Raw genomic sequence first — 25901 nt, 5'->3', positions numbered from 1 at the left:
GAAGATTCAGTATGTCATCATGTTTGTAAACCATTTCTTTCATGTTCATATAATTTATGTTATCAGAATCAAACTTGGAGTAAGACACAAGTATTCAATTTGTAATCAAAGAAAAAATTACATAAATCATGTTTTGAAAGCATTTATGAGGTGACTGAATAAGACGGTGGTTGAGCCCAACGCCATATTTTCTCTTCCAAATTTTGCCCCAGACAAACTGTGCTGTGTGTTTTTTGTTTTTGTTTGAAATTTTGTGCCTTAACCGAACAGATACAATGGCAGGCCCTCAATGCTGCTCGAATCCACCAATTCTCAACCCAAGCTATGGAGTAGACTGTGCTGAAAAACTTGGAGGCCTTAACGTCTACGCCGCTGGCTCCCCTAACTCCAAGCTTGCCATTGTTCTCGTCTCTGATGTTTTTGGTACCTGCCTACCACTTCAAAGTTTCTCTTCTTTGTAATAAATTCTGATGTTATGCTCCTATTTTAATTTTCATGTCAAAAGGAACTATTAGGAGGAAAGTGCGATGACTAGAAAGTTCTTTTAACTGAAAGAACTTGTTTAACAATGGAGACGAGAAGAACCGATAACATATAATCAACTTGGATTTGTCAAACAATTCACTGAACTTACATATTTGATTTGTCCTGCAGGATATCGAGCTCCGAATTTGAGGTATGGCTAATTCTAAAATTACTTTCTATCATTGATCAAATGGATTCTGATGTACTTTATGTGCATGAGTTAGAGATAAAAGGGCGCTCCATTGAGCTGTGACTTCTCTTGTTTCAGAAAGAATTTTCTGTTACAAATGTTTCATAAGGAGTGCATCAGGAAGCTTGTCAAATCAGACTGTATTAATTATGTCTTAAATGTGTCCTGCTTCGAACTTCCTAGAATAGAGGTTGCAAAAATCAGTATTCATTACAGTATTTGGTGTTCTCCTCCCTGTATAATCCTTATGGAATTTGCTATAAAACACATCGAATCTCTTCGAGACTAATGATGTTATCTGCATCTTGCCCTGGAAAGTTTATGGTGGTAATTTGTTAACAAAATTACACAGCTCATAAAAACGATGATACAAAATCTCAAAGATTTCAAATTTTTGCATTTCCTGGGGAAGGTGAATCAAAAAAAGAAGGGATTTTGGTGTAAAGGAAGTCCTTTTTCAAACTCAGAACGTGGAATATTATGGAAATTATGATTCAGTGAAGGCAATTTATGGCCAGCAGTTACCGTTTTTAGTGTTTGTGAGTGAAGCACAAATCCATGATTGTTGTTAATGGATGGTAACCAATAGTCTGCAGTGTTGAATATAGTCATCTATTATAATGTGTGTATAATCCATTACACTTCCTGAAAGTTAATGTAATCTGCTTTCTTCTTTAAGGAAGCTTGCCGAAAAAGTGGCAGCTGCAGGATTCTTTGTGGTAATTCCAAACTTCTTCTATGATGATCCGTTTGTATATGACAATAACAGACCTCTAGCAGTCTGGTTAGAAGATCATGGAACGGTTCGCTCTCACCTTTTCATAGATGCCTCGATTATAAGCTTAACTCATGATCGGTCAATTATATTTTTTGGGGCGCTATTCCAAATTTTAATCTTTGGCTGCATGAAATTAAGTGGATTCCACATATTGCTGCATATTTTGATAGAGAGTTCTTAAAATTTTAGTGCCTGAAGCTTGCTAAGTGTTTTTACTAGGATAAAGGATTTGAAGATGCAAAATCAATAATTAATGCTCTTAAAGAGAAAGGTTATTCTGCAATTGGAGCTGCAGGATTCTGTTGGGGTGGTGAGTGGTTGCTTCTCCTGTCTGCTGTGCCCGATTTTCTTTTCTTATAAACAACATTCTAATTTTGCTCCTTATTCTTTTGCTTATTTTCCATTTTTGCTTCATCATTTTCACAACTTCACAAATGGATATCCTTAGCCAGAACAATAAAAATAAAACTTGACATAATTTCGCAGCTGACTAAGAAAGAAACTCAATGTTCTTCTCAGGCAAGGTCGTGACAGAGCTCGCGAAGTCTGATTTCGTCCAAGCTGCTGTGCTACTACATCCTTCATTTGTTGCTTTGGATGATATTGAGGGTATGGACTCCAGTGCTTAAATGCTTTCTAAACTACATACAACTTGCATTATGCTATATCTGCAATACAGCCTAATCTAGGAATATAGACATGTCAGATAATGATATTTGGGAATTTTCTGATATTATTCTTTTCCGTATGTGGAGGCAAATATATAAAGTTATTTTGGGTAGGCTACAAGAAAAGCTAATAATCTCATCATACTTAAATGCTCAATTAATGCTTAAACCTATTGACAGGGGTTAAAGTTCCCATGGTGGTTCTAGGAGCTGAGATTGATGAATATTCTCCACTGGAACTCTTGAAACAATTTGAGGAGAAATTAGCTGCTAAATCTGAGGTGCTCTTATTTTTTTTTTTCTACTTAAAATTCTCTCATTCTATAATGTTCATATTCTTGATTTACAGTCTAAAAACTAAACAAGCTTTGTTTCTTTCCTCATAGATTGATAGCTATGTGAAGATATTTCCAAAAGCTGAGCATAGTTGGACCATGAGGTATATGAAGATATTTCCTCATAGATGAAGAAGCAGTGAAGCTTGCAGAGGAGGCTCATAACAACATGATTGATTGGTTTTCTAAGCATGTTAAGTGATTACTTTCTGAGTTCCCATGTAAAATAGTTGAATAAAACCAAGAACTTAAATTCCACTTGATATTATTATTAGAAACACAGCAATCAAACTGAAGTGACAGAATATATGAATATACTGAGCCCTATGAGGGTGTTCATTCTCACCGTCATCTAGCCCTAGCTAGTTATCTTATCTTAGTATTTTTCAGCCTTCTGTTTGCTCTTTCCTCTGTCAAATTTTTTTAGCTAAACCTTTTGCTCTTGCTGGGAAATAAATTCCAAACCTGCAACAGAACTTTTACACAATATGTCTGTCATCTGTATGCTGGCCAAACTTGAGAGCTACCTTTCTAGGCTATTTCAGCCTCCGGCACACTCCAATCTCCTGTACCAACTCCAGCGAATATTGTTACGATCTTGTTTTAGGCTAACTTTTCTCTTCTCCAACTATCCCATTAGCATTTCATTATAGTGATTGTCCAGTTTCTCTATCAAAGACCACTCCTTGCCTCCACCACGCTATTATGTTCACTAAAAACCTGCTCCAGTTGAGCATTATCGACCTTCCATGGCAGGTTACCAAAATGATTCTAAAAAGCAGGTTCAAACGAACGAGGTGGGCGTTTTTTGCATGTTCCTCTTGGAGCAGACCTATTGACAGTCAAGAGCCTTCCATTTGAATCTTATTCCCAAAAAAAAAACACAAAACCTAGAAGCAACACAATCCTTAAAACATGCTATAAAATGCTTTTATAAAAATAAAATAAAAATTATAATAGTATGGAAACATTGAGTGCAATACACTTGAATAATGCTCTCTTCATATGCGCCAGAAGTTGAATAAGAGCCAGACATTGTTTAGAAGCCATGAGCACCATGCTTTACTTTATAATAAATTCCAGAAACCCACAGAGAAATTCTCATAACAATACTGTTCCATGAGGTGCTTCAACAAAACTAACCAGCGGCAGAAATTACGAAGAGAATGACGCTGCAGAAGCTCAAATACCTCCACACTGAACATATTACCTCAATTTATTCGGCCAAATGAGGTAGCTGTAAATACTTTCTCACCAGAGCATCTGTGCCATTTTAAGGCTAGCTTCTATAAATTTGCTTCTTCCAATCCAAGGACACCTAAGTTCATATCAAAGGGGCACGAATTAGTCAAGTCAGAAATAAGGATAACTATTAATATTTGCAATGGCTTTTTCCAATTTTCCATAGATCATGAGTATTCTAAGAATAACAGTGATATCTGGACATTTTCCTATTGCCAGAAGTTGTCTACTAATTCTGAGGGGTTGCCACAATCCATACAAGTGAACTCTAATGAATATAGAGCAAATTGCTCATTGCTACACTGAATTTTTTAGTTAAACCACCAGCACCCAAACTTAGAAATGCCTAAATCACTGCAGAAAGCACCAACGACTAGGCTAGGCCTCTAGACATGCAACTTAGCTTTGAGTTTGCTGCTATGTACTATAGTATAACAAAACAACAATCTGTCATAACTTGCAAATTAAACGAAGTTCAATTGATATTCCTAATATAACCAATAATGTCATAGGAGAACAAAATACATGATGCTATCAATGTCACAAAAAGGCTAGAATAAGAGCAGAAGACAACGTTGTAATACAACCACAATGAAGATTAATTTTAAGAAACCGCTAAAACATTACATCTACTTCTTTAGGACACTTCTCTCATCACTTGAAACATTTGGCATCCAACAAAGCCTCCCCCTCAAAAGGCTCCTGATCTTCAATCATCTGATTAACGCGCTCCTTTTGATCCTCATCAGTGATGTCAACCTTACGCCAGTCATACAGTTCCATGTCATAACACTCGTCAATTATGAATTTTGGAATTTCTTGTCCCCGGAAGAGCCACAAGCCCTTAACCTTAAATGGAGGCTCCGAGCCAATCACCAACATCTTCCCAAATGCATACTTACGAGCCAAATCCATCCGCTGCAGGAAACCACCCACCTTGTTCAAAGTCACAAATGATACAGTATTTTCATCATTGTACTTGTAATCGCAGAACCAAAGAGAGTAACCCTCTGGATCGTACATGTCCCAGAATCCTGCAAACAGAAGTGACAGGTGAAAAAAAAATATATATATATATACACATATTAAAGTTGATAATTGTCCACTTTACCTTAATATATAAAGCAATATTTAAGCAAATATGAGCACAAGTGTCCAGAGTTCTTAAATCTTTCATTAAAGAAAATCCTTGCCCCTCAAGTGAGTTTTTAACAAGAGGAGCGATCACGCAAAGTCCTAAGAACTGAATGTCTAGAGGTAGTTAAATCGCAAGAGTCTAGGTGATTCTCATCCAGAAGAAAACTTAAAGTTATCTGAAGGTATTTACAGCTGCAGTCTGCTGCATTAGTGCATTCTTAATTATCCACCTTTCATACCTGTATTAACAGATACAAAATAATGCATGGCTTGCCTAGTAAACAGAGAGGTCAGAGAGAGAATGTATAAGGAAAACAGTGGCTAATGATGATCCTTGATATGATATATAGTCATTTGAAACCAGGATAAATTATACTGTTCCTCTATGTAGTTTAGACCGGATTCCACTTTGATCCTCTAGTAAATAGTTGCTAATATTGGTGAAAAAGAAATAGACAAAAATAGAAACAAACTTCGTTTCGAAGAATGCACAATAACAATACTATATCCTGACTGGCAAGCAAAACCACATGAACTATGCAGGTTTATGACAAATTAAAAACAAGATGTGGTTGATACTATCACTTGTACTGAAAAAAAACAAGATGTGGTTAATGCATAGATATAGGAAAGTTATAAGAAATCACCTTTAACAGCAACCTCACGGAAGTTGGTCTTTGTGTTTGAATAAAGCCTTTTCCATTCATCCAGAATCATCTTGCTAGGAGGCAAAAGATCAAGAGAATTCTTTGCCTTGGGCTTGGGTGCCTCTTCTTCAGCAACAGCCTCTTCTAATTTAGGCTTCGCTGGTTCTTTCTTGGCCTCTTTCTTTGGTTCATCCTTAGGTTTTGTGGGTTCCTTTGCCTGTGAAGGCTTCTTTGCTGACTGAATAGATGGAACAGATTCTGCTTGTTTAACTTCGCCCAATATCTTGCGAAAATTTGGCTGATTAACCAAGGTCCAAAAGTATCTCTCAACATGGGGAAATTCAGAGGTAAATTTTTTTGTCAATAACCGGCTAAATCCCAGAGTCAAATTACACGCCAAAATGATATCAGCCAACGTCACAGAATGCCCGACCAGGTATGTGTTGGAAGAAAGATGAGTATTCAAAGCAGTTAGCGCTCTCTTCAATGCAGAAATTGCAGCTTCCTCAGCCTTTGTGCCAATAAAAAAAATGTCAATCGCTTTAATGTACCCATTTAGATACATAAAAGTAACAGTGGTAAATAACTGTATGAAAAAACTAAATGCAGTAATGCCTAACCGGAGGAAGGTAAACAGCAAAACCGATACGTGGTATTAACCATCGCAAAATATTGGCGTCAATCTCCAAAGTGGCAAAATCAATCCATTGCTCCACATGAGCCTGTCAAAACCAACAAAATAACGGTAAAAATCATCAGTACCTCAACGGAATGTGGAATGCAAACCATATTCGCATTCTAATGAAGATCATATCAGTAAAAATATCTAACGGATGTTCTAAAGCTTTTTAATTCATGCAACCTAAGCCTATAATCATAATAATTTACCCAATTATAAATCCAAAGTCGCCTCACTATGAGTACCAGTAGATTTTTAACATTCATCAACCCAAACAACATGTTACTCTGACCATATAAGCCAAGGGGAAATTCAGAATTGAATAAATGGAAGCTTTAAAGGACACATATTTAATAAATGGGGGAGGTGTACAAGTGCAAGACAGCCATCACATCACTTACATATTCAATTAAGGTAGAACCAAAAAGAGGATTATCTGCCTTCAACTGAGTAACTGCAGCAAATGAAAGCATACAATTAGATTTAAACATAACAACATTTCTAGATATAAATTAAGAAGCTTAAAATCTAGCCTCACCATAGCGTGCAATGGCATTACTCTCAAAAACAGGTCCATCAGGTGTTTCTAACACAGGAACCTACACAACAAAACCAAACAAATCATACCAAATATACTTTAACAAATAGAATTTGTCTACATAAAAAAGAAATAAAGCCCACCTTCCCAATGGGGTTCATTTCAAGAAACTTGGGACTTTTGTTGGACACACCCATCTCAAAATTCTTCACCAGTTCAACTTTGACACCACTGTACTCGGCAGCAATAAGTGCCTTGAAACCATTTTTATTAGTGTTCCCCGCGTGCAACACCTAGAAGTAGATCAAACATATATAAACATTTTGTTTATCAGATACAATTACAACATCACCCAACAAATTCTGTGTCAGTTCTGATATTGGTAATGAAACTAATTAGCATTTGACAGTAAAAAACAAAAATTCAAAAACAAAGAAAATGGAGTCCATTTTAGAGTGTTGTTCTTGTTTCTGTACATATTGGAATCACTTAACCATGGAGCAAGAGCCTCCCACCATTTTCAGAGGGTAAATCAAAATCAACGGTAAGAGAGTAGCTCCAGTTATATGGTCAATGTTTCACATCCAGATTACATGGTAGAACAAAAATGGGTTTGATAATAGCATAAAATGAAAAAACCAAAATGCAGAAGGGAAAAGACTAACCAAAGCCATTGGGTCAACGATAATTGTCCAATCTTCGAAGCCTAGCCGTTGCACAGAGAGAGAGCTAAGGTGAAATGTATATGATGGGTAGGGTTTGTGGAGGGAAATATATGTGCGGTGGTGATGTATTGGTTAGGGTTTATAAATTTTAGGATTTTATAAAATATAATATAATAGAAAAAGAAAAAGGTGCTTTCCGAATATGCGAAGTCGTGCTAGTATATTGTAACAAAACAAAAAAAAGTCGTGATAGTATATTGCGCGGAATGAAATGAAATATCTTTACTTTTTTATTGCTCGAAGTATTGAATACATTGGTCAATTTACTTCTGGTGTTTTTAATTTTGCCCATTTTGTTTTTGTATTTTTTAATTTGATCAATTTAGTAACTGTGTTAAAAATGGCTAATGTAGTTCGGGTATTTTTAGTTTTGCAAATTTAGTTTAGGAATTTTTAATTTGATTAATTTAGTTACTGTGTTTGACACCATAGTTAGTCAATTTTATTTACAAGGATGAAATTGGTTTTATTTTTTTTCAAGGTGAAAGTGGCCACATTAAAAACACAGAAATTAAAGCTGATTATTTTGGCTTAATAACCCAAATAAACTTTGAGCAAGACCAATGGAGTGTTAGTTAGATTGACCGTGTGTGTGAATTTGGCAAAAATGGCTATAAAAAAAACTTCAGCAGGAACTTTCGAATTAGGCTTTAGGTGAAGGTTTTAGCATCACTGTTACCTTCCATCAACTTATAAGCAGCTGTCTTTTTATACTTTGTAATCTCATTGCAATCTCTCTATGGAGGCCATGCTTGATCATATAATTGAATTGAATAGTGGCGAATGAAATTATATCAAGGAATATCTTAAAGTACAACATGGGGAACTTTTACATTTTTGCTACAAACAGACATGCCAAAATGTCGGCTTAAGTTTTCCCCCGCATAATGCAGCAGCATCTCAACCAGAGGCAAATATACACAATTTAAAGACGCATAATGCAGCAGTATCTGTAAACTTGCCTATCTAGCCTTGATATCCCAATTCAGGAAGATGAAAATTGCTGGTTTGGGGTCCAACCAAGAAAGGTATGGGACATTGCTTATTCCGTTAGGTTCGCGTTACCTGGTCCCTATGAAGCAGGTACAAGCCTCAGCGATTCTGTCAGTAGTAAAGTCATCCCCTGAACTTTTTGTACTGGTTCAAGCATCACAGAAAAGCAATTGTAGCAAATACTACATTGTGGGCTTTCACAACCCTTGGAATAGTATTTGGTTAGGCATACAGCAGCAAGTAGATCTTCTATTTCCCATACTTTGAGCTGAAGCTTCCTCTGTCATTCCGCTGCACATGCTAAGGAATAACTGCATGCGTTCAAACATCCCAAAGTCCTTGCTATCTCCCCAAGGGGCATGGGTGGTGAAAGGCTTTGAAGGATACATTAAGCCTTGATTTGCCTTCATAGGTAGATCTTCATACTCCTACTGACGAAGAGAATATAGTCAAATTACCATATGAAAGTAAAATCAGTATTTATAAACTCAAATACGAAACAATGAAAACACTAATTGGTGGATCATTAAGGCACCACAAATTATGAATTGATGTGAGGAATAAATAATGTTTTGTGGTACTTCCATGCAAACCTAAGATTCGTTTGAGCATGACCTAGCAGGATAAGGGTTAAGAAAAGTAAGGATTTCAACTGAATCATGTTAACAGCATTTATAGACACAAGCTGCAAATCATGTTAGCAGGAATAAAGAATGCTTTGTGAAACAGAATTTACCATGACTGGTCAGCAACGATTTGGACATACAATCTCAAGCCATAAAATTTTTTCACCAACACAATTGTCTTTCACCCAAATGGAGGAAAAATAGACACAAGCCCATGTCACTCATAATCTTCAACAGGAGATACCACCACTTTTATATTCATGTAAGAAGAGGAGCAACAACAACAAAATTGTACAAAGAAAGTCAGAAACATTATTCCTCACCTGACTTCAACTAGAAAGTTGTCTAACAGTTCTGAGGCGCAGTTAGGATAATTTGCAGGGTGGGTGAGCCGGTCTTACTACACCGTATTAAAGGCAAGTAAAAGCACAATATGAATATTTTTCAAACAAGTAACAAAGGGTGTGCGACGTTTCTGCAAAATAAGAACATTTCAGCATAACCAGTCTATAAATTGGCAACCTCACCACCAACCCCCAGGGCACAGTATCTAAATCCATTGAACTTGTAACAGACATTACACGCAAGTGCCAAGACTAGGCCCAAGCCAAAAAAAAAACTTTTAAATTCCAAATCCACATGCTATGCTCTTAACACTTCACCATGGCAAGCCTCAAATTCCCAATCATGCAAAGCACCTCTTCTCACATATCAATCAGAAACATTTTCGGCATCAGTAATTCCACAACACCATCAAAAAAATCATGACTAGTAACCCACACACTTTTATATTGGAAGTGATTCTAAACGTGATGTCTCTGCTGAGCTCTTTGTACTCCCAGGAAGATGGATTGAAGAGCCAAAAACTGCCATTTTCTCTGTCAAGTTCTTCAGGGGCTCATGCTTGTTTGCCAGTTCCATAAGAACCTTGATCCTTCTAAAGGAAACATTACTTGGCTTATGCCCCTTTTCCATCATCTGCAAAAAGCATCTTTCTGCTTCCATTAGTTTTCCCAAGTCACAAAGCAAATCAAACAACACATCAGATACTAATATATAAGAACCGAAACCCTTCTCAACCATATCATTCCACAGCTGCAATGCCATATCCACCTTTTCCTGCCTCTTAAACAACCTAATCAGGAACATACACGACTGTGTATTTGGCAGGCATCCAGTATGCATCATTCTCCCATACAAACCCCATGAGCTTTGCAAGTCATTCGACCAGAAGAAAACCCTAAAGAACAAATTGTACGTAGTTGCATTTGGACTCAAACCCTTACTCATCATTGCATCCATTAACCCATAAGCATCACCAAGCCTCTTCGCAATACAAAAATTCCTAATGGCAGCATTGTATGCTGCAACATCAGGGTAGCACCCAAACTCCTTCATTTCCTTTAATACATCTCTGGCTTTATCAGGCTGACCAACCAACCCCAATCCCCCAATGATACTAGTATAGGTGAACACATCAGGTGATATATTCTCGTCACGCATTTGCTCTACCACCCTATATGCTTTGTCTATTTCTATACTCTTACAATAAATATCAACCAAACAATTGTATGAAACGATATCAGGCTCCACACCCATCTCCCTCATCTCCTTAAAGAACCCCTCAGCTTCCTCAGATGACTTCCACCCGGATAACAATATATTGAAAGTCTGCAAATTAGGCGTAAAGTTATGCTTCAGACTATGATACACATTCCTAGCATCTGTCATACTCTTCTCCTGACAAAGAGTCCTCAACAGAGAATTGAAACAAGTTGTATCGAATTCGGGCACAAGCTTCTTGAACTTTCTAAAAGACTCCACAGTTTGCCTAACCGAACAAACCTTAGCAATCCTAGCTAAAACAATCATCACAGTCCGTGGGGTTATCAAATTTCTATCTTTATACTTAATGTCAACTAAGACCTCCCAAGTTTTGTCAAACATTCGACTTCTTCCTAATATATAAAGCATTGTATCCAGCGAGAAAGAACTGTGATAAAACCCTCTTCTATTCCCAGTATAATTGAAAAACTCCAAAGCTTGTAAAGGGTTTCCATGGCTGAACCTAACCCGTTTTAGAACCTTATCAATCAAATCATTTGAGAGAAAAACCCCACTTGATTTCAATGCTTGCTTCAAGTTTCTAGACTGGTTCGAGCAACTGACTATGCGAAAAATAGTCTCAACGTCATCGTTAATGGAGCTTCCAGAGCAGAATAACCGAGAGAGAAACAAAGCTGGGTTTTGCGAAACGTACCTGAACAATGGTGATTGGGATGAAGGAGGCTTCACTGTTATTGCCATCATCTTCCTTGAAATGTCGTCGATTAACCCATGAAGAAATTGAAGCTCTATTTTACAATTCAAAGGCAAAATGGCACTGAACTCTTGAGCTAAGCAATGCTCTATGTATGTTGAAAAGAGAACCTCATTGAGATGAAGCTTGAAAAAGGAAGAGGAAGAATCGAAGAAAAAGAAAAGTTTGTTTGGTCGAAAATGGCAGAAATGAGAAAATTAGAAGACAGAGAAGAGTGAACTGAAGAAGAGAGAAGTGGAGAGCGAGAAGTTCATACCCTACGGTAGTTGGTGCCTGGGCTGGGCTTTAGGTCTTTTTTATTTAATTAAGTTGGGCTGTGCTTTTGTTATATCCCAAAAAAATTGACATTTAAGCCAAGGCTTTTTAAGTCAATTTCGGATTTTTTTTATTTTTTTTTTAACGACCCTATAACTTTAAGGCATGAATGTTTTCTTTTTTTGGGTCTGATAGAAGGCATGAATGTCAGGTTCTCTAGAAGGACATATTTGATTATGGGATTTTCTGAACTTAGTTTATTGTTTATGGAAAACACAATCTGTCATAATTATATTCCAGTAGCACCCATGCTTGCTTAAATTTTTTTCCATAAATATTAAACTATATATGTCACGTTTACTTATCATGAAATGGGAAAAATTATGAATCGGGGAATTAATTAGATAGAGAAATCAAGGTATTGGAATTGGATCAACTACTCCCCCTAGTTGTTCTCATTCCCGATTTGAGGATATTTGTCGTCGATAACATATTTTAAGGTGAAATTCACATAATATTTTTTTTTTTTTAAATACTTAATGTATTAGTAAATGCAGGCAAGTCAGAAATTTGAAATCATTTCAATACTCATTTCTGATAAGAAAACATGTCAAATTTAAAAACTCCCATAATCAAATATGTCATTATAAAGAACCTATTATTCATGCCATAAAATTCCAGGCTCGCACACGTTTATAGCCTATTTACATGTCATTAATTAACTATGCTAACTCTGTAATTTGACTAACATCACGCACTTAAGAATTTGTAATAAATCTAATTCACTTCAAAAAGTACCAAAATTTCAAATGCCTAGAGTCGACACACATAGGATCCTTTGTTATGAATATAGGCCAAGGGTTATCTAGTGGTTAGAATAAGATTTTCTAGTAGTGCAAAATCAAACAAAGACATTAAACTTTACTGGTTCGCTCTCATTCTCCAAAAAACACTCCTAGCGCCATTTTCACTTCGAGGAGAGAGGAAGCCAATATTCTTCCCGTTCTCACTCTCCTCTCCTTAATTCCTCCACTCTCCTTTGTATCTTCTCCGTTCTCCTCTTTTCTCCCATTTTCAGTGACAAAAGGTGTCCCCTTTTTTACTTCACTATGTTATGATTTTCCTCCATTCATAATAGGAGACTGCATCTCGATGTCAGATCTCTACCTACATTTGCGTCGAATCTCCACCACCATCCTCATTACAATATTAGTTCGGTGCCTATATTAGAGTTTCTTCTATCATATATGGTCGTTGGTGGAAGGGCACTAGATTGTCTTAATTTTGATGTTAGATTGCTCCATTATTGTAATGGTCTTTGTGGCTAGTTTGTATTGCTCTTTATGGCTAATTTGTATTGGCATTTTATGACTAGTGACTTTTTTTGACTTAATTATAAATGTAATCCCAGAATTTCTATAAAATAAAAAATAAAATAAAAAACTTTACTTGTTCAATTTTTTTAGACCACTTCATTATCATTTAATACACCAAAGCAACTCTTAAATTACCCTTACAACCAGTTGAGCAAACACTTGATCCTGCCCTAGTTACTTTCGAAAAATAATCGTAAATGGTTCATACATGTTATCATTCTGCAACTTCATAGAACCATGACAAGCATATATAAATCTTACTCAATTTTTAGATCATTAGGAAATCGTTACATAACATAATCGTCCTTTTGTTTTTGTTTTTTTTTAAACCTCAACCAACAGAATTACCCTGATTTATAAAAACAGAAAATTATCGGAGTACAAATTGTGTTACCCCAATTTATTATTAGAAAAATTAGGTTTTAGACATAATTAACTTTATTAATTAGTTTGTAAGATATTGAATATTTTGGTTTTAGTTTTAATACCTAGGAAAAAACTACTATTTTGGATTAGCCCAAAGAGAGGCCCAGATTCGTTGGGTCAGGTAAAAAATAACAACTGATAAGACAATTCTACCCTTCTTCTTAATTAAATAAACTGTATTTGACAGTTAAGCACAATGGTACATGTAGTAATTTTAGGGTTGTTGGATGTCCTTTTGGTAAAATTAGGTGGCTTTGGTTTTATATTAATTAAGCAAAATTAATTATCTTTCTTCCAAATTAGTTAAGTTTTTTATGGGTTAAAACTAAAGAGCCCTTTATTATTTGTCTAGTGGGACAATTAATGCCTTGTCGTGTGGTGGAGGGTAAAACGGGAAAAAAGAAAAAAAGAAAAGGAGTTTTCTGGTGTAGCCAGCATTCCTTCTTTCCTTTTCTGTAGCTCAAAACTTTGCTCCGTACATGGGTGATATTGTATTTTGTTGCAAGAACCAGTTGACCCACTGCCATTAGGAAAATCAAAGACAGATTTTTTTCCCACATATACCAGAAAAACCCAAGCTCAATAGCTTCCTATAAATTATCGTAAACTCTCCATTGTTCTACTTGCAAGCTTTTCCTTCTGGGTTTACTTGTACGTTGTCTTCAACCTCTGTGTGTGTCTGTGTTTTTTTTTCTTCTGGTTTTTGCATGGCGGATTCAATGGCCAGAAAAACGGAGGACCTCAAACGACAGTGCAAAAATAGTTTCCCGGCAGAGGAGTCTTATCAAGGAGCAATGTCGGGCTCCAAGAGGCACGCGACAATGCACAGGAAAGCAGAGGCGCTTGAAAAACTATGCAATGCTAGGGTTTGCATGGTTTCTTACAATTCGAAGGGTAATTTTTCGGTTTGGCCAAAGGACCAGGCCAAGGCCAGAGAAATCATCACGGATTTCAGAAAATGTTCACGCGGAAGAAAGATGAAAAAGCGTAAAGGAAAAAAGAAGGGGTACGAGGAGGGTTTTGATGAGAAAGAGAAACCAAAGTTGGATCAGTATTCGAAGGCTTTGGAGACCCATATACAAATTTTGGAAGAGAATATTAATTCTTTCCAGGGAAAAACAAAAACAATTCAGCCCAACTTTGTCAAAGAAGATCATGGTGAAGAGAGCATGGCAGAATTGTTAGAACCAAATAGTTATAACTTCAACAACGGCCCAACTTTGCAAGTATCCGGCGATAATAATATTGAATTTGCTAATGGACTTGACACTAATGGCATTCGTGGTAAGGGTAAACTGCCGAATACCACTAATAATATCAAATTTTCTCATGGATTTGACATTAATGATATTTGTGATGAAGGTAAATTGTCTAATACCACCGTGAACAGTCATGATTGTCGAAATCAACACTCTGAATTATCTTACAGTAATGTTAAGTTAGAATTTGGTTATAATGGAGATTTTGGATTAGTAGAGCTGGTGAACTTTGGTGGCGTCGATAATTATAACCCTCCCCCATTGGGGTCTTTTCCACAAAGCTCCAAATATCACGACCTTGGTGCTAATTTGATGGGGTTTGAAGATGGTGCTATTAATAATAGTAGTGTTTCTTCTGCAAGCTTAAGCTGCTGGGTCGACATGCTGCAAGGAAGAAACATATCATTGATATCTCCACTTCATGAGGCCTTGTTGTGTGGCCTCATCCTTTGCAATCGCAGATGATCAATGATCACCACGGCACGAATTCACTTTTAAGTCATCACAACAACTATATAAATATTGCCTAACTTGTTTTGAAGAGCTCTCTAGCAGTACTTAATTACTAGTTTCTAGCTTAATTTTAGATTAATTGTAACACGGACTACTCTTTTTATTAGTTCTATGTTTGGAAGGAATATGCATAATTAAGTGCATGTAGAATGAATTGAGAAATATTGGTATATAAATGCATGTATAAAAAATAGTCGAGACTCATTCCAATTAAAATGTTAAATCCTACATAGAGTAACATTTCTCCTTATGCTGCTATTTTTGGATGTTTGACTTTGTGATTTTATTTTATTATTTTATTAATTTTTTCAATTTATATGTTCAGAAAGTAATAAAAAAACCAATACTAATGTAATAAAATAATTCTTATAAAAATGTAATAAAATAATTTTTTAATTTGACATGTCAAGTGAAATGTAAAACTCTGTTTTTCTTTTTTATTTTTAGAATTAAGAAAAAATAATATGGGTGGTTATATTCTATAAAAGTAGACCTATTATCTGATTTTGTTTTTAATTTTAATTTTTTTTGCTTTCTATATATAGATTATCAGTCCCGATCTCTTGGATCACATGGAGTCCAAGAGATTGTGGTCACCCACCGTTGGATATTAATTCAATGATTCAAAAAAGTTTCTTAAAAGAAGTGCAAGAATGAGTGAACTGTTGAATTTACATTCAACGGTGAGTGACCACAAATCTCTTGGACCCCTGTAATTCAAGAGATCATGACTATGTAGATTATATGTCAAATTGTCACATTATCAAAATCAAATTTAGAGCATCCATAATGGGCTCTCTAAACCACTTCCTTAGACAAATTTTAGGGAGGAATTGTAAAAATACAACTCCAACCATGCTCTCTATCCACCTTATAAAATAGGGAGACTTCTAGGAGCTCATAAATCTGAGGAGAGATAAAGGACTCCTAGTGGTTCCCTATAATTTAATGCTAGCTTTATTTAATGAGTATTTCAAATCTTTATTTAATGCTAACTATTTTTTATTTTATTTTTTAATAGAGATGGACCAATTAAAAAAGAGTTATAACATTTATGACTCCTTAAACTAGAGAGCATGATTGAAGTTTAAATTTTATAAAGAGCTCCTAAAATAACTTTCATATGCTTTTAACTAAAATTTAACTAAAAAATAAAGAGCATAGTTGTGGATGTTCTTAGGGGCTGTTTGGTACGACGAACTGTTATGGACTAGATTAAGTCCTGGGACTATCTTGGATTAGCTCGAATTGGCTTAAGCTGGATTAAGCACTGACCTACTACTTTGGTGTTGTGTCAGACTAAAAAGCTGAATTGTAAAAATAGTGAAGACCTATATTTGGTATTGTGTCAGACTAAAAAATAATTCTTGTAATATTTAAATTTAATTGGGGATTTTGTCTTAAAATTTTAATTAAGGATATTTAATTGGGGCTGATGTGTGAAAAAAAAAATATTAAAAATATTAAAAAAATTACAAAAGAAAAAAAACCCCATTCTCTCATTCTTTCCTCTGTCTTTCTTTCCAAATTTCCAAAGAGAAAAACAAAACAAAGCCAATTAGCCCCAGACCACAACTTTTCACAAACCAATTACCAAACCACAAAATGAAAATTAAAAAACACCAAAAAATGCCCAAAACACAATTAATTGGGATCTGATTGATCCCTTTCTTCTTCTTTGGCCATTACCAAAATGATGGCCGCTCTTCATAATCTTCATAATCTCCATATCTTCTTATGGAAGCAGCTTCCATAATCTTCATGTGATTCAACATGGACTCCGATGGCAGCCTCATTTAGCTCGAACTTGCCGCCTTGCTTTGGTCGCTGGACTAGCTCCACGTCCTCGTCGCCAACGAAAACGACATCGTCGAGTTCGAAGAGCTAGTCATCGCCCTCTTGCCCGACATGAACGAGGAGATACTCATCATCTAGGAGTAGCTCGTGGAGGTCGCTGTGTGGGTCGGACTCGCGCTTTCAAAATAGCACGCTCGCTATTTTGCGAACTGCATTTCATCCTCACTGAATTGGACGAGCGAGTTCGGAGTTTTTTTTGACTTATGGACTATACAATCCCATTTATGGTAGTCCATCTTTCACCAAACGTGGGTTTCAAAGTGTTATTTAACATTGTCCAGGCTAGTCCAGCCTACCAAATATGCCCTTAATGTTTGGTATTTGAGATCAAATTCAAATTACCCAAGGATTACAAAATCATAATCACAGTTTTTATAGAAAAAAAATTCCTTACAAATTTGAACTTTAACTCGGAGCAAAAGTGACGACTTCCCTTCGAACAAGTGACGTTGCTTTCATGCATGAACGAATTCAAGAGGCCAAAAAAGGTGTTCAACGAAACAACATAAATGCAATTATTCAACTAAAAAACGCATGGATGTAATTATTTAGACAAAAGTAAAATACTAAAGAAGAAAGAAAAAAACAAAGTTGCAACAACAAAGGTCATTGATGGATATGCCGATATGGTGTGGTGGTCAAGGTTGGCAGGCAACTCGGCAGCTCCACCGCACAACGAATCCCAATACCAAAAATAATTACAACATAAATAATAATAATAAATTAATAAAATAAAATCATCACTCACGTAATTACAAACGTCAGCAAGCATCTCAATCAATAAAGCCAGCCCAATGCTTTCCCTCGAAGGAGGAAGGGAAGGTGTCGGGCCCAGTTAAAGCCAACCGACTGCTGAACGTATAAAGACCCAATTGGGTCTTCCATTCATTCCCAGTTTAGAGAGAAATCAACAACCCAAACACAAAGGCAAAGGCCAAAGTTGCAAGATCATATAGACTACTCATAGTAGAGGAAGTAAGCTCTGAAATGGCTGCTCAAGGTCCCTCAAGTCCTCTCCTCACTCCTTATAAAATGGGAAAGTTCAATCTTTCTCATAGGTACTTGCTCAATCTTTTCTGCATTGTGCATTTTATTGATACTTACTGATAAGAACTGGTGAATTTTGGTTTGTATTTATTCATTTTTTGTAAATTTGTTTGTGAATTTTGGTTTGTATTTGTATATTTTTGTAAATTTGTAAGTTGGGTCATTTTGTTGGTGCGCAGATTAGCTATAGCCTGGCCTTGTTCTGCTTAAGTTGAGGTTTGGGCTATTGGGTTTTGTAGAATTTGGAAACAGGGTTGGTTAAAGTCCCAGAAAAATGAAATTACTGCTTGTGTTTGGTCAAATTTAGTTTACTGGGCAGTTTTTGTGTTTGTCAAATGTAGTTTTGCCAATGCGAAATCCCGGATTAGCATATTCTTCTACCATGCATTTGTCTCCTCTGTTTAGTTGTTAATAAACAATGACCGACTTTGGAGAATTCACAGGTCATGTAGTAGGTGTAGTTCTTCTGATAATATATACTGCCAACTTTGCTAGGAAACTTGTGATGCTTGTATTTATAATTTATGTTTTGGTTGTCTTCTGTAGAATTGTTTTAGCACCATTGACTAGACAAAGATCATACGGAAATGTTCCTCAGCCACATGCCATCTTATATTACTCTCAGAGAACATCTAATGGGGGTCTTCTCATAGCTGAAGCCACTGGAGTTTCTGACACAGCTCAAGGGTAATTTGAAGAAGAGCAGCTTTCTAGTTTTGACGTTTGAGTTCAAGTAACTAAGCTTAATTTTGGGGGTGCTTTCTTTATTTAATGTTTGATGTCTCTTTTGTTTCTTTCGTATGCGAAGGTACCCAGATACTCCTGGTATATGGACTAAGGAGCAAGTGGAAGCATGGAAACCGATTGTTGATGCGGTTCATGCTAAAGGCGGTGTCTTCTTCTGTCAGATTTGGCATGTGGGAAGGGTTTCAAATAGTGGTACGTTTCTGGCATACACCTTTATGACTTCACTTTTATCATTGAAAGCCTTGGGAGTGTAGGTGAAAAATTAACACATGCATCAGAAAGCTGATTTTTCTTTCTTAATCTATTATGTGCTGTACATCAAAACGAGTGAATGATTTAGACTGATGATAATTTGTCCAATGGCAATAAAATTGTGGATAGTTATGATTTGAGTTTTATGTGGATGACAACCTTCTATGCTTAGCCAATTGAAGAATAACATGAAAGTTGGATATGTTTGCGTGTCTGAAGAGCATATTTTAATCATGATTGTTAATCATTATTTTTACTGTCAATGCTGCTTCTGGTGCGGTGGCTGTTTTTGATCAATGGATGTGATATTTCTTTAACAGAACTCTTTCAGATTTGTGATTCTATCACTCTTTGCTTACAGCTTATCAGCCAAATGGGCAAGCTCCAATCTCTTCTTCGGACAAGCCACTGACCCCACAACTACGATCTAATGGTATTGATGTTGCTGAGTTTACACCTCCAAGGCAATTAAGGACAGATGAAATCCCACAAATTGTCAATGATTTTAGACTCGCTGCAAGGAATGCTATCGAAGCTGGTAATTTGTCCTTAAGTTCATTGTGAAATAAAATTGCGAGAACACAAAATTGTTTTTCATCTTAAGCAAATGAACTGTATTTAATCCACCAAATGTAGTAAATGGAATATATTTACTTTGAATTTTGATTAGATATGTAATGTGAGAATAATTCACGCTAGATGAATTCTATCGTTGTTCAATCTCAATCTGCAGTTGATATAAGGAGAAACTATCTATTATCTTTTATTTTATAATGGTTTGAGTTGTATTCAACTCCCCCTTTAAAAGGATCTGTGAGCAATTCTTGACCATCCACATGAATAATTCAACTTGAGTGGTATCATTCATATAAGTTTTAGGATTTGATGGTTTAATATTCTAGTTTTGTAAATCAGTCATAGCTGTCCAAATGCATCCTTCTAAGAGTAAGGACCTGAAAATCAACATTGTAGCAGAAATTTTATTCATTAGTGCGGGACTTGAGAAACAATTTCGCAGTAGAGTGGGAGCCATGCTAACAGAACAAAATGTACAAGTCTGCTAGGAATATACATTTCCCTTAATCTGGTCAAGTTATGTAGTATGATCAATCAGTATCAACTTATCATCTTGTCCTTGTTTCAATTACATGTAATCTGCCCTTAAAATGCTAAGTTACAAATGTTTTTCTGATATATAGGCTTTGATGGAGTGGAAATTCATGGGGCCCATGGCTACCTTCTTGATCAGTTTATGAAAGATCAAGTGAATGATCGAACAGACGAATATGGTGGATCTCTGGAGAATCGTTGCCGATTTGCTCTGGAAGTCGTTGAAGCTGTTGCTAATGAGATAGGAGCAGATAAAGTTGGAATTAGATTATCTCCATTTGCCAACTATATGGAATCAGGGAATTCAGATCCGAAAGCATTAGGCCTTTACATGGCCAATTCCTTGAATAAATATGGAATTCTGTACTGCCATATGGTTGAGCCGAGAATGAGGACAGTTGGAGAAAAATGTGCATGCCCCCACAGTCTTGTACCCATGAGAAAGGCTTTCAATGGTACCTTCATTGCTGCAGGTGGTTTTGACAGGGAAGATGGGAACAACGCTGTGGCTGAGGGTCGTGCAGATCTTATCGCCTTTGGTCGTTGGTTCTTGGCTAATCCAGATTTACCAAAGAGATTTGAGCTTAATGCTCCTCTGAATAAGTACAACAGAGAGACCTTCTATGTATCTGATCCAGTTATTGGCTACACTGATTATCCGTTCCTTGAAACCACTGCTTAATTTGCCAGCCGAATATAGAAGCTTGAACCTTCCTATATTTTAGTTCCAGTATTAATGTGCTTAAATTTTTTCTTCTTACTTTTATTGCATTGCATAATTAGAGAAGAGAAAAAGTGTGCAATAATTCGAGGGGCAGAAGTTAGCTCACCACACAGTAAAATTGTCATTTGGTATGGTGTGCTTCTGCTTTGACCAATCTGTATCAAGTGTAGTGTTGTAGCTCGTGGCCACTTGAGTTTAATAAAGATAATCTTGGTTTTTTTTTTTTTTCCTTCTAACTCTTAGCAACCCATGGATCTGTCGGCTTTTGTGATGATCTTAAACTTTTAAGTAATTAACCTTGTTAAAAAAAAAAAAAAAGGAATTAAAAGATGAGGAAAAACGATGAAAACAAGCAATCCAAAGCACCAGCGCCCGCAGTAGAAACAATAACATGCCAAATGCATCCGTTCTTTTGAAATTTCCAACGTCCCGTACAAATAATCTCAATATATAGCTACATCTCTTAACATGCAATGAATCTGGATTCACTTTGTCAAAGCAGAAAAATGACTACCAAATAAGAATGTAACTATCTCTGGTTGGCCAAGGCCACTTTCCCTTAAACTTTTATTCACTTTGTTTCGTATAAACTACATGTTACGGTGAAAGAAAAGTAACAACAAAGCCTACAGGTAAAGTGTTCAAGGCTTCAAGCGTCCGTAGGCGGGAGGAAACTTAAGCAGTGGTTTCAAGGAATGGGTAATCAGTGTAACCAATAACCGGATCAGATATGTAGAATGTGTCTCTATTGTACTCGTTTAGAGGAGCATTGAGCTCAAATCTTTTTGGCAAATCTGGATTAGCCAAAAACCAACGTCCATATGCGATGAGATCTGCACGGCCCTCTGCCACAGCTTTGTTCCCATCTTCCCTGTCAAAACCACCAGCAGCAATGAAGGTACCATTGAAAGCCTTTCTCATGGGTAGAAGACTGTGGGGGCTTTCACTTTTCTCTCCAACTGTCTTCATTCTCGGCTCAACCATGTGGCAGTACAGAATCCCATATTTGTTCAAGGAATTGGCCATATAAAGGCCTAACGCATTTGGATTTGAATCCCCTGAGTCCATATAGTCAGCAAATGGAGATAGTCTAATTCCAACTTTATCTGCTCCTATCTCTTTAACAACAGCTTCAACGACTTCCAAAGGAAATCGACAACGATTCTCTAGAGATCCACCATATTGGTCTGTTCGATCATTCACTTGATCTTTCAAAAACTGATCAAGAAGGTAGCCATGGGCCCCATGAATTTCAACTCCATCAAAGCCTGTATATAGCAGACAAATTATTTCAGTGTACAAGACAAAAGAAATAATGGTTGTTTACCATGCAATTGAAAACAATGAGAAGATGAGCAGGGGCTTGTAGCTTCGGTGGTAGCGGGCTTTTTACCCCACACTCAAGGCCAGAGTTCGAATCCCCTCCCCCTTTGGCCTCATGCATTCAACACAAAAGAAAGAGAAACAAGGAGAAGATGATAACTGATATGCCTAGAAGACTTGTTCATTCCATCCTTCTAATACAACCTTTTGAAAATAAAACTTGGATAACTTTTGCTTTTATGGCTCCTGTCTTTAATACAATACTGTTTTTGACCTCCCTACAGTTAGAAGGGCTCATTACAACACCAATTAATGATTCACAAAATTCAAACAATCATGAAATTCTAAAGCTAAATATGAACCAATCCTTTTATTCATTAAGCAAAAGCTACTCCCTTTTTCTTATATCGGCTCTCAAAACCACTAAAGCTAAATTGTTGATGTGGAAGGTCAAGAATAACAAATAATATTAATGTGGGAGTTCAAATTCAGTTCAAGCCATTAGCATAAAACTACTTATAGTTGCTCCCTATAACAACTGCAGATAGAATAATTATGGCAAGACTACTTGTAATATATGTATTCAAGTACGTTTATTCCCTTTACTTTACTACATTTAGCTGATAAAATATGGTTCATTTTGCACAAGCTCTGAAGCAAATTGAGTGCTCACAAATTCTATTTCATTTTAACGTAAAGACAAATTACCAGCTTCAATAGCATTCTTTGCAGCGAGTCTAAAATCATTGACAATTTGTGGAATTTCATCGGTCCTTAATCGCCTTGGAGGTGTGAATTCACTGGCATCAATACCATTTAATCGTATTGGCTTGTCAGTAGAAGAGATTGGAGATTGCCCATTTGGTTGATAACCTGTAAACAAGGAAAGATAGAATCACAATCTGACGTCTCAAGATAATAAACAACACAGCCACAGCAGCATACTCTTTCACACAAAGAGGGAATCAGTTGTCTCAAATTGCAATAAAAGTAGGAGTAATGCAGATTATTTAAAAGTTTAAGTCGAGAAGCATCACTGATACTTATGATTTAACAAAAAGAGTCCTATTTTTTTCCAGGTAGATCAGATCAATCAATAAAAACACCAATTGTGCATGGAAATAGTCTGCAGACAATCAAGCATATCCATTTTTCATGTTATTCTACATGTTGGTTTAACATACAATGGTTCCATCAATCAACACCAAGTCCGGATCTTAACAGGTCACAATTTGATCGCCATTTGAGCAACGATATCATCAATCATAATCACTCACTTGTTGTGAAGCTTTGCACATGCTATACTACTTCTGAATTCTTAGTTATTTCAGTGTATTAAACTTCTTCCATAAAAAATTTGATGCTGAAAACATTGAATTTCATAATGAATTCAAACATATATCAAATTCTGAGTTATTTAGATATATCAAGTTTCTTCCATCTAAAGAAAATCCTGCTGAAAACATTGAGTTTTCATAATGAATTATGAAAGGTAAATCAGCGTTATGATGCTTCAATGGTCTAATTTTTCACTTATGCTCACAAGTTCTTCTACGATAGTGAGGTCATAAGGTGTACGCCAGAAACATACCACTATTTGAAACCCTCCCCACATGCCAAATCTGACAGAAGAAGACGCCATCTTTAGCATGAACGGCATCAACAATGGGTTTCCATGCTTCCACTTGCTCCTTTGTCCATATACCAGGAGTATCTGGGTACCTGCGCATACGAAAGAAACAAAAATGTCATCAAACGTTGAAATGAAGAAAGCACCCTAAAATGTAGCTTAGTTACTTAAAATCAAACATCGGAATTTGAAAGCTTCTCTACTTCAAATTACCCTCGAGCTGTGTCAGAAACTCCTGTGGCTTCAGCTATGAGAAGACCCCCATTGGATGTTCTCTGAGAGTAATATAAGATGGCATGTGCTTGAGGAACATTGTGGTATGATCTCTGTCTAGTCAATGGCGCTAAAACAACTCTGAAAAACACACAGACATTTTAGATTATAAATACAAGCGCGAGGCTGAGGAACGTTGTCGTTAGGAGAAAAGGGCATGAGCAAGCAGCTGGGAATTTGACAATTACACAATTGTGAAAGCAAGACAACTAGTTTATCAATTCTAGACATCAGCAGAAACAGCCCCAGAATTCCTATTCATTACCCAAACTCACAAAGAATGCAGCAGTTTGCTATATAACTATCAAGCCACCCCAATGACCAAAATACCCAGTAAACCAAATTAGGTTAAACATAAGCAGCAACTTCAATTTTCTTGTTAGCTATGGCTAACTAATGCACTAACTAACAAAATGACCCAACATACAAATTTAGACAAAAAAGATAAAACAAAGGCAACATTCTTCAGCTTATTGCAATGTAGAAAAGATTAAGCAAGTACCTGTGAGAAAGATTGAATTTTCCCAATTTGTAAGGGGTAAGGAGAGGGATTGTGGGAGGTTGAGCAGCCATGTCAGAGTTCAGATCCCCTACTATGGACTTGATCTTGCAGCTTGGCCTTTTACCTTTTATGTGTTTTGGTTTTTGATTGCTCTTTGTTCTGGTAATGAATTGAGGCAACCCAATTGGGTCTTTATACGTCCAGTTGGAAATAAACAACAACAATAATATCAAATTATGGGCCCCACACCCCCCAACTTCCCTGGAAGATGTGGTACGTTACAAATCACTACTCCGCCCACGTTTAAATAGAAATTTTTTTTTTTTAGTATGCTACACTTAAACATATTTTTATCTCACATTTCTATACCACATCAATTAAATTAATAAAGTGTATTTTAATAAAGAAATTTTAATTAACAGTATTTTTTAAAGTGTTAATAAATCATAAAAGAAAAGAAATGTTAAATAAATTGAATTCATGTGTCTGTCCACCTCATCTGCTATATTATGTGGTATGAGAATATGGTATACAAAGGTGGTAAGAGTAACATTATTCATTTTTTTTTTTATACATTTATTATGTACAAAAAATATTTGTTGTTTGTATTTTTTTATTATTATTTACTGTTTAATAGACTAATGTTTTGCACATTTGTTCCTTTAAATGAATTCGGGGCAATTTTAGATTAATAAATATTAAAATATAATCATATAAGCTTTTAACTACTTTTTTTCTTGGTATCAATTAATTTTTGGTCTACTGTTATTTGTTGTAACTTGATTGAAGGATCGTTTAAGTTCGAATTACATGAATGACTAGAACGGTAAATATTTGTGATGAAATTAATACTTAGTTGTGACTATCTAGTGATTTAAAACTAGATCAATAAAATTGATACTTTCGTCACAACTCATTCTAGAAGACAGAAGGGAATTCAAAAATGAGAACCACGACAACAAAGTCAGCGAACGTAGCCCGAGAATGAGCGACAACATCGACTTTTTTTTTTGGTCAAACAACAACATCGATTCGAGAAGATGTTTTAGTGCGCTTTGTTTTCACATGGGCGCTGATGTATTTAAACATCTTTTAGTTCAGTTTTTGTTTTTAAATTAGGCACCACGCAATTGCAAACGTCATCAAACGTCTCAATCATTGCATTAAAAAACTACACAGCTTCCAACTGCTGTCTTTGGATTTC

The 25901-nt window shown here is 36.1% G+C and overlaps 5 protein-coding genes across 10 annotated transcripts; 2 read left to right on the top strand and 3 right to left on the bottom strand.

The window, feature by feature from the left end:
• The first annotated feature begins 275 nt into the window (after positions 1 to 275).
• Positions 276 to 2628, top strand: LOC117637754 (endo-1,3;1,4-beta-D-glucanase-like). 2 transcript variants are annotated; one of them, XM_034372765.1, is made up of 7 exons: positions 276 to 423; positions 655 to 676; positions 1395 to 1518; positions 1713 to 1800; positions 2013 to 2102; positions 2342 to 2442; positions 2548 to 2628. In XM_034372765.1, exons 1-7 carry the CDS (start codon positions 276 to 278, stop codon positions 2626 to 2628), a joined length of 654 nt encoding a protein of 217 aa, XP_034228656.1. The 2 variants fall into 2 exon arrangements, with proteins under 2 accessions (XP_034228656.1, XP_034228647.1); XM_034372756.1 differs by having other exon boundaries at positions 1713 to 1803.
• Positions 2629 to 3404: 776 nt separating this feature from the next.
• On the bottom strand, positions 3405 to 7582 carry LOC117637744 (elongation factor 1-gamma-like). 2 transcript variants are annotated; one of them, XM_034372743.1, is made up of 8 exons: positions 7405 to 7582; positions 6883 to 7032; positions 6740 to 6800; positions 6603 to 6655; positions 6143 to 6244; positions 5523 to 6033; positions 4366 to 4772; positions 3405 to 3814 (listed from the first exon to the last, which is right to left on the bottom strand). In XM_034372743.1, the coding sequence occupies exons 1-7, from the start codon at positions 7411 to 7413 to the stop codon at positions 4393 to 4395; spliced, it is 1266 nt and encodes a 421-aa protein (XP_034228634.1). In that variant the 5' UTR covers positions 7414 to 7582; the 3' UTR covers positions 3405 to 3814; positions 4366 to 4392. The 2 variants fall into 2 exon arrangements, with proteins under 2 accessions (XP_034228634.1, XP_034228625.1); XM_034372734.1 differs by lacking the exon at positions 3405 to 3814 and having other exon boundaries at positions 4166 to 4772.
• A 646-nt stretch (positions 7583 to 8228) lies between these two features.
• Positions 8229 to 11601, bottom strand: LOC117616484 (putative pentatricopeptide repeat-containing protein At1g02420). Of its 4 annotated transcripts, none has more exons than XM_034345812.1 (2): positions 9194 to 11601; positions 8229 to 8888 (listed from the first exon to the last, which is right to left on the bottom strand). In XM_034345812.1, exon 1 carries the CDS (start codon positions 11391 to 11393, stop codon positions 9870 to 9872), a length of 1524 nt encoding a protein of 507 aa, XP_034201703.1. In that variant the 5' UTR covers positions 11394 to 11601; the 3' UTR covers positions 8229 to 8888; positions 9194 to 9869. The 4 variants fall into 4 exon arrangements, with proteins under 4 accessions (XP_034201703.1, XP_034201704.1, XP_034201706.1 ...); XM_034345813.1 differs by having other exon boundaries at positions 8229 to 8885; XM_034345815.1 differs by having other exon boundaries at positions 9407 to 11601.
• Positions 11602 to 17885: 6284 nt separating this feature from the next.
• Positions 17886 to 21197, top strand: LOC117612843 (12-oxophytodienoate reductase 2-like). Its single transcript, XM_034341485.1, has 5 exons — positions 17886 to 18147; positions 18683 to 18823; positions 18945 to 19075; positions 19497 to 19673; positions 20335 to 21197. Exons 1-5 carry the CDS (start codon positions 18077 to 18079, stop codon positions 20925 to 20927), a joined length of 1113 nt encoding a protein of 370 aa, XP_034197376.1. The 5' UTR covers positions 17886 to 18076; the 3' UTR covers positions 20928 to 21197.
• Positions 21198 to 21349: 152 nt separating this feature from the next.
• Positions 21350 to 24880, bottom strand: LOC117612861 (12-oxophytodienoate reductase 2-like). Its single transcript, XM_034341497.1, has 5 exons — positions 24698 to 24880; positions 24136 to 24276; positions 23884 to 24014; positions 23001 to 23165; positions 21350 to 22237 (listed from the first exon to the last, which is right to left on the bottom strand). Exons 1-5 carry the CDS (start codon positions 24766 to 24768, stop codon positions 21645 to 21647), a joined length of 1101 nt encoding a protein of 366 aa, XP_034197388.1. The 5' UTR covers positions 24769 to 24880; the 3' UTR covers positions 21350 to 21644.
• Between the last annotated feature and the right edge of the window lie 1021 nt (positions 24881 to 25901).

The sequence above is a fragment of the Prunus dulcis genome, chromosome 1 (assembly GCF_902201215.1).
Source record: "Prunus dulcis chromosome 1, ALMONDv2, whole genome shotgun sequence".
NCBI lineage: Eukaryota > Viridiplantae > Streptophyta > Magnoliopsida > Rosales > Rosaceae > Prunus > Prunus dulcis.
Note: the sequence above shows the minus strand (reverse complement) of the source record. Positions and strands in the feature narration are given on the sequence as shown.

Bases quoted from the DNA above. Each gene is read 5' to 3' on its own strand.
- LOC117637754 (XM_034372756.1), top strand. From the start codon at position 276: ATGGCAGGCCCTCAATGCTGCTCGAATCCACCAATTCTCAACCCAAGC. The intron at 424-654 runs GTACCTGCCTAC...TTTGTCCTGCAG, and splicing joins TCTCGTCTCTGATGTTTTTG to GATATCGAGCTCCGAATTTG. The intron at 677-1,394 runs GTATGGCTAATT...TTCTTCTTTAAG, and splicing joins TATCGAGCTCCGAATTTGAG to GAAGCTTGCCGAAAAAGTGG.
- LOC117637744 (XM_034372743.1), bottom strand. The intron at 6,801-6,882 runs GTGGGCTTTATT...TTTGTTGTGTAG, and splicing joins AAATGAACCCCATTGGGAAG to GTTCCTGTGTTAGAAACACC. The intron at 4,773-5,522 runs GTGATTTCTTAT...TTCTGTTTGCAG, and splicing joins CCGTGAGGTTGCTGTTAAAG to GATTCTGGGACATGTACGAT.
- LOC117616484 (XM_034345812.1), bottom strand. From the start codon at position 11,393: ATGATGGCAATAACAGTGAAGCCTCCTTCATCCCAATCACCATTGTTC.
- LOC117612843 (XM_034341485.1), top strand. From the start codon at position 18,077: ATGGCTGCTCAAGGTCCCTCAAGTCCTCTCCTCACTCCTTATAAAATG. The intron at 18,148-18,682 runs GTACTTGCTCAA...TGTCTTCTGTAG, and splicing joins AAGTTCAATCTTTCTCATAG to AATTGTTTTAGCACCATTGA. The intron at 18,824-18,944 runs GTAATTTGAAGA...TCGTATGCGAAG, and splicing joins GTTTCTGACACAGCTCAAGG to GTACCCAGATACTCCTGGTA.
- LOC117612861 (XM_034341497.1), bottom strand. From the start codon at position 24,768: ATGGCTGCTCAACCTCCCACAATCCCTCTCCTTACCCCTTACAAATTG. The intron at 24,277-24,697 runs GTACTTGCTTAA...TGTGTTTTTCAG, and splicing joins AAATTCAATCTTTCTCACAG to AGTTGTTTTAGCGCCATTGA. The intron at 23,166-23,883 runs GTATGTTTCTGG...CCTTGTTTACAG, and splicing joins GGGGAGGGTTTCAAATAGTG to GTTATCAACCAAATGGGCAA.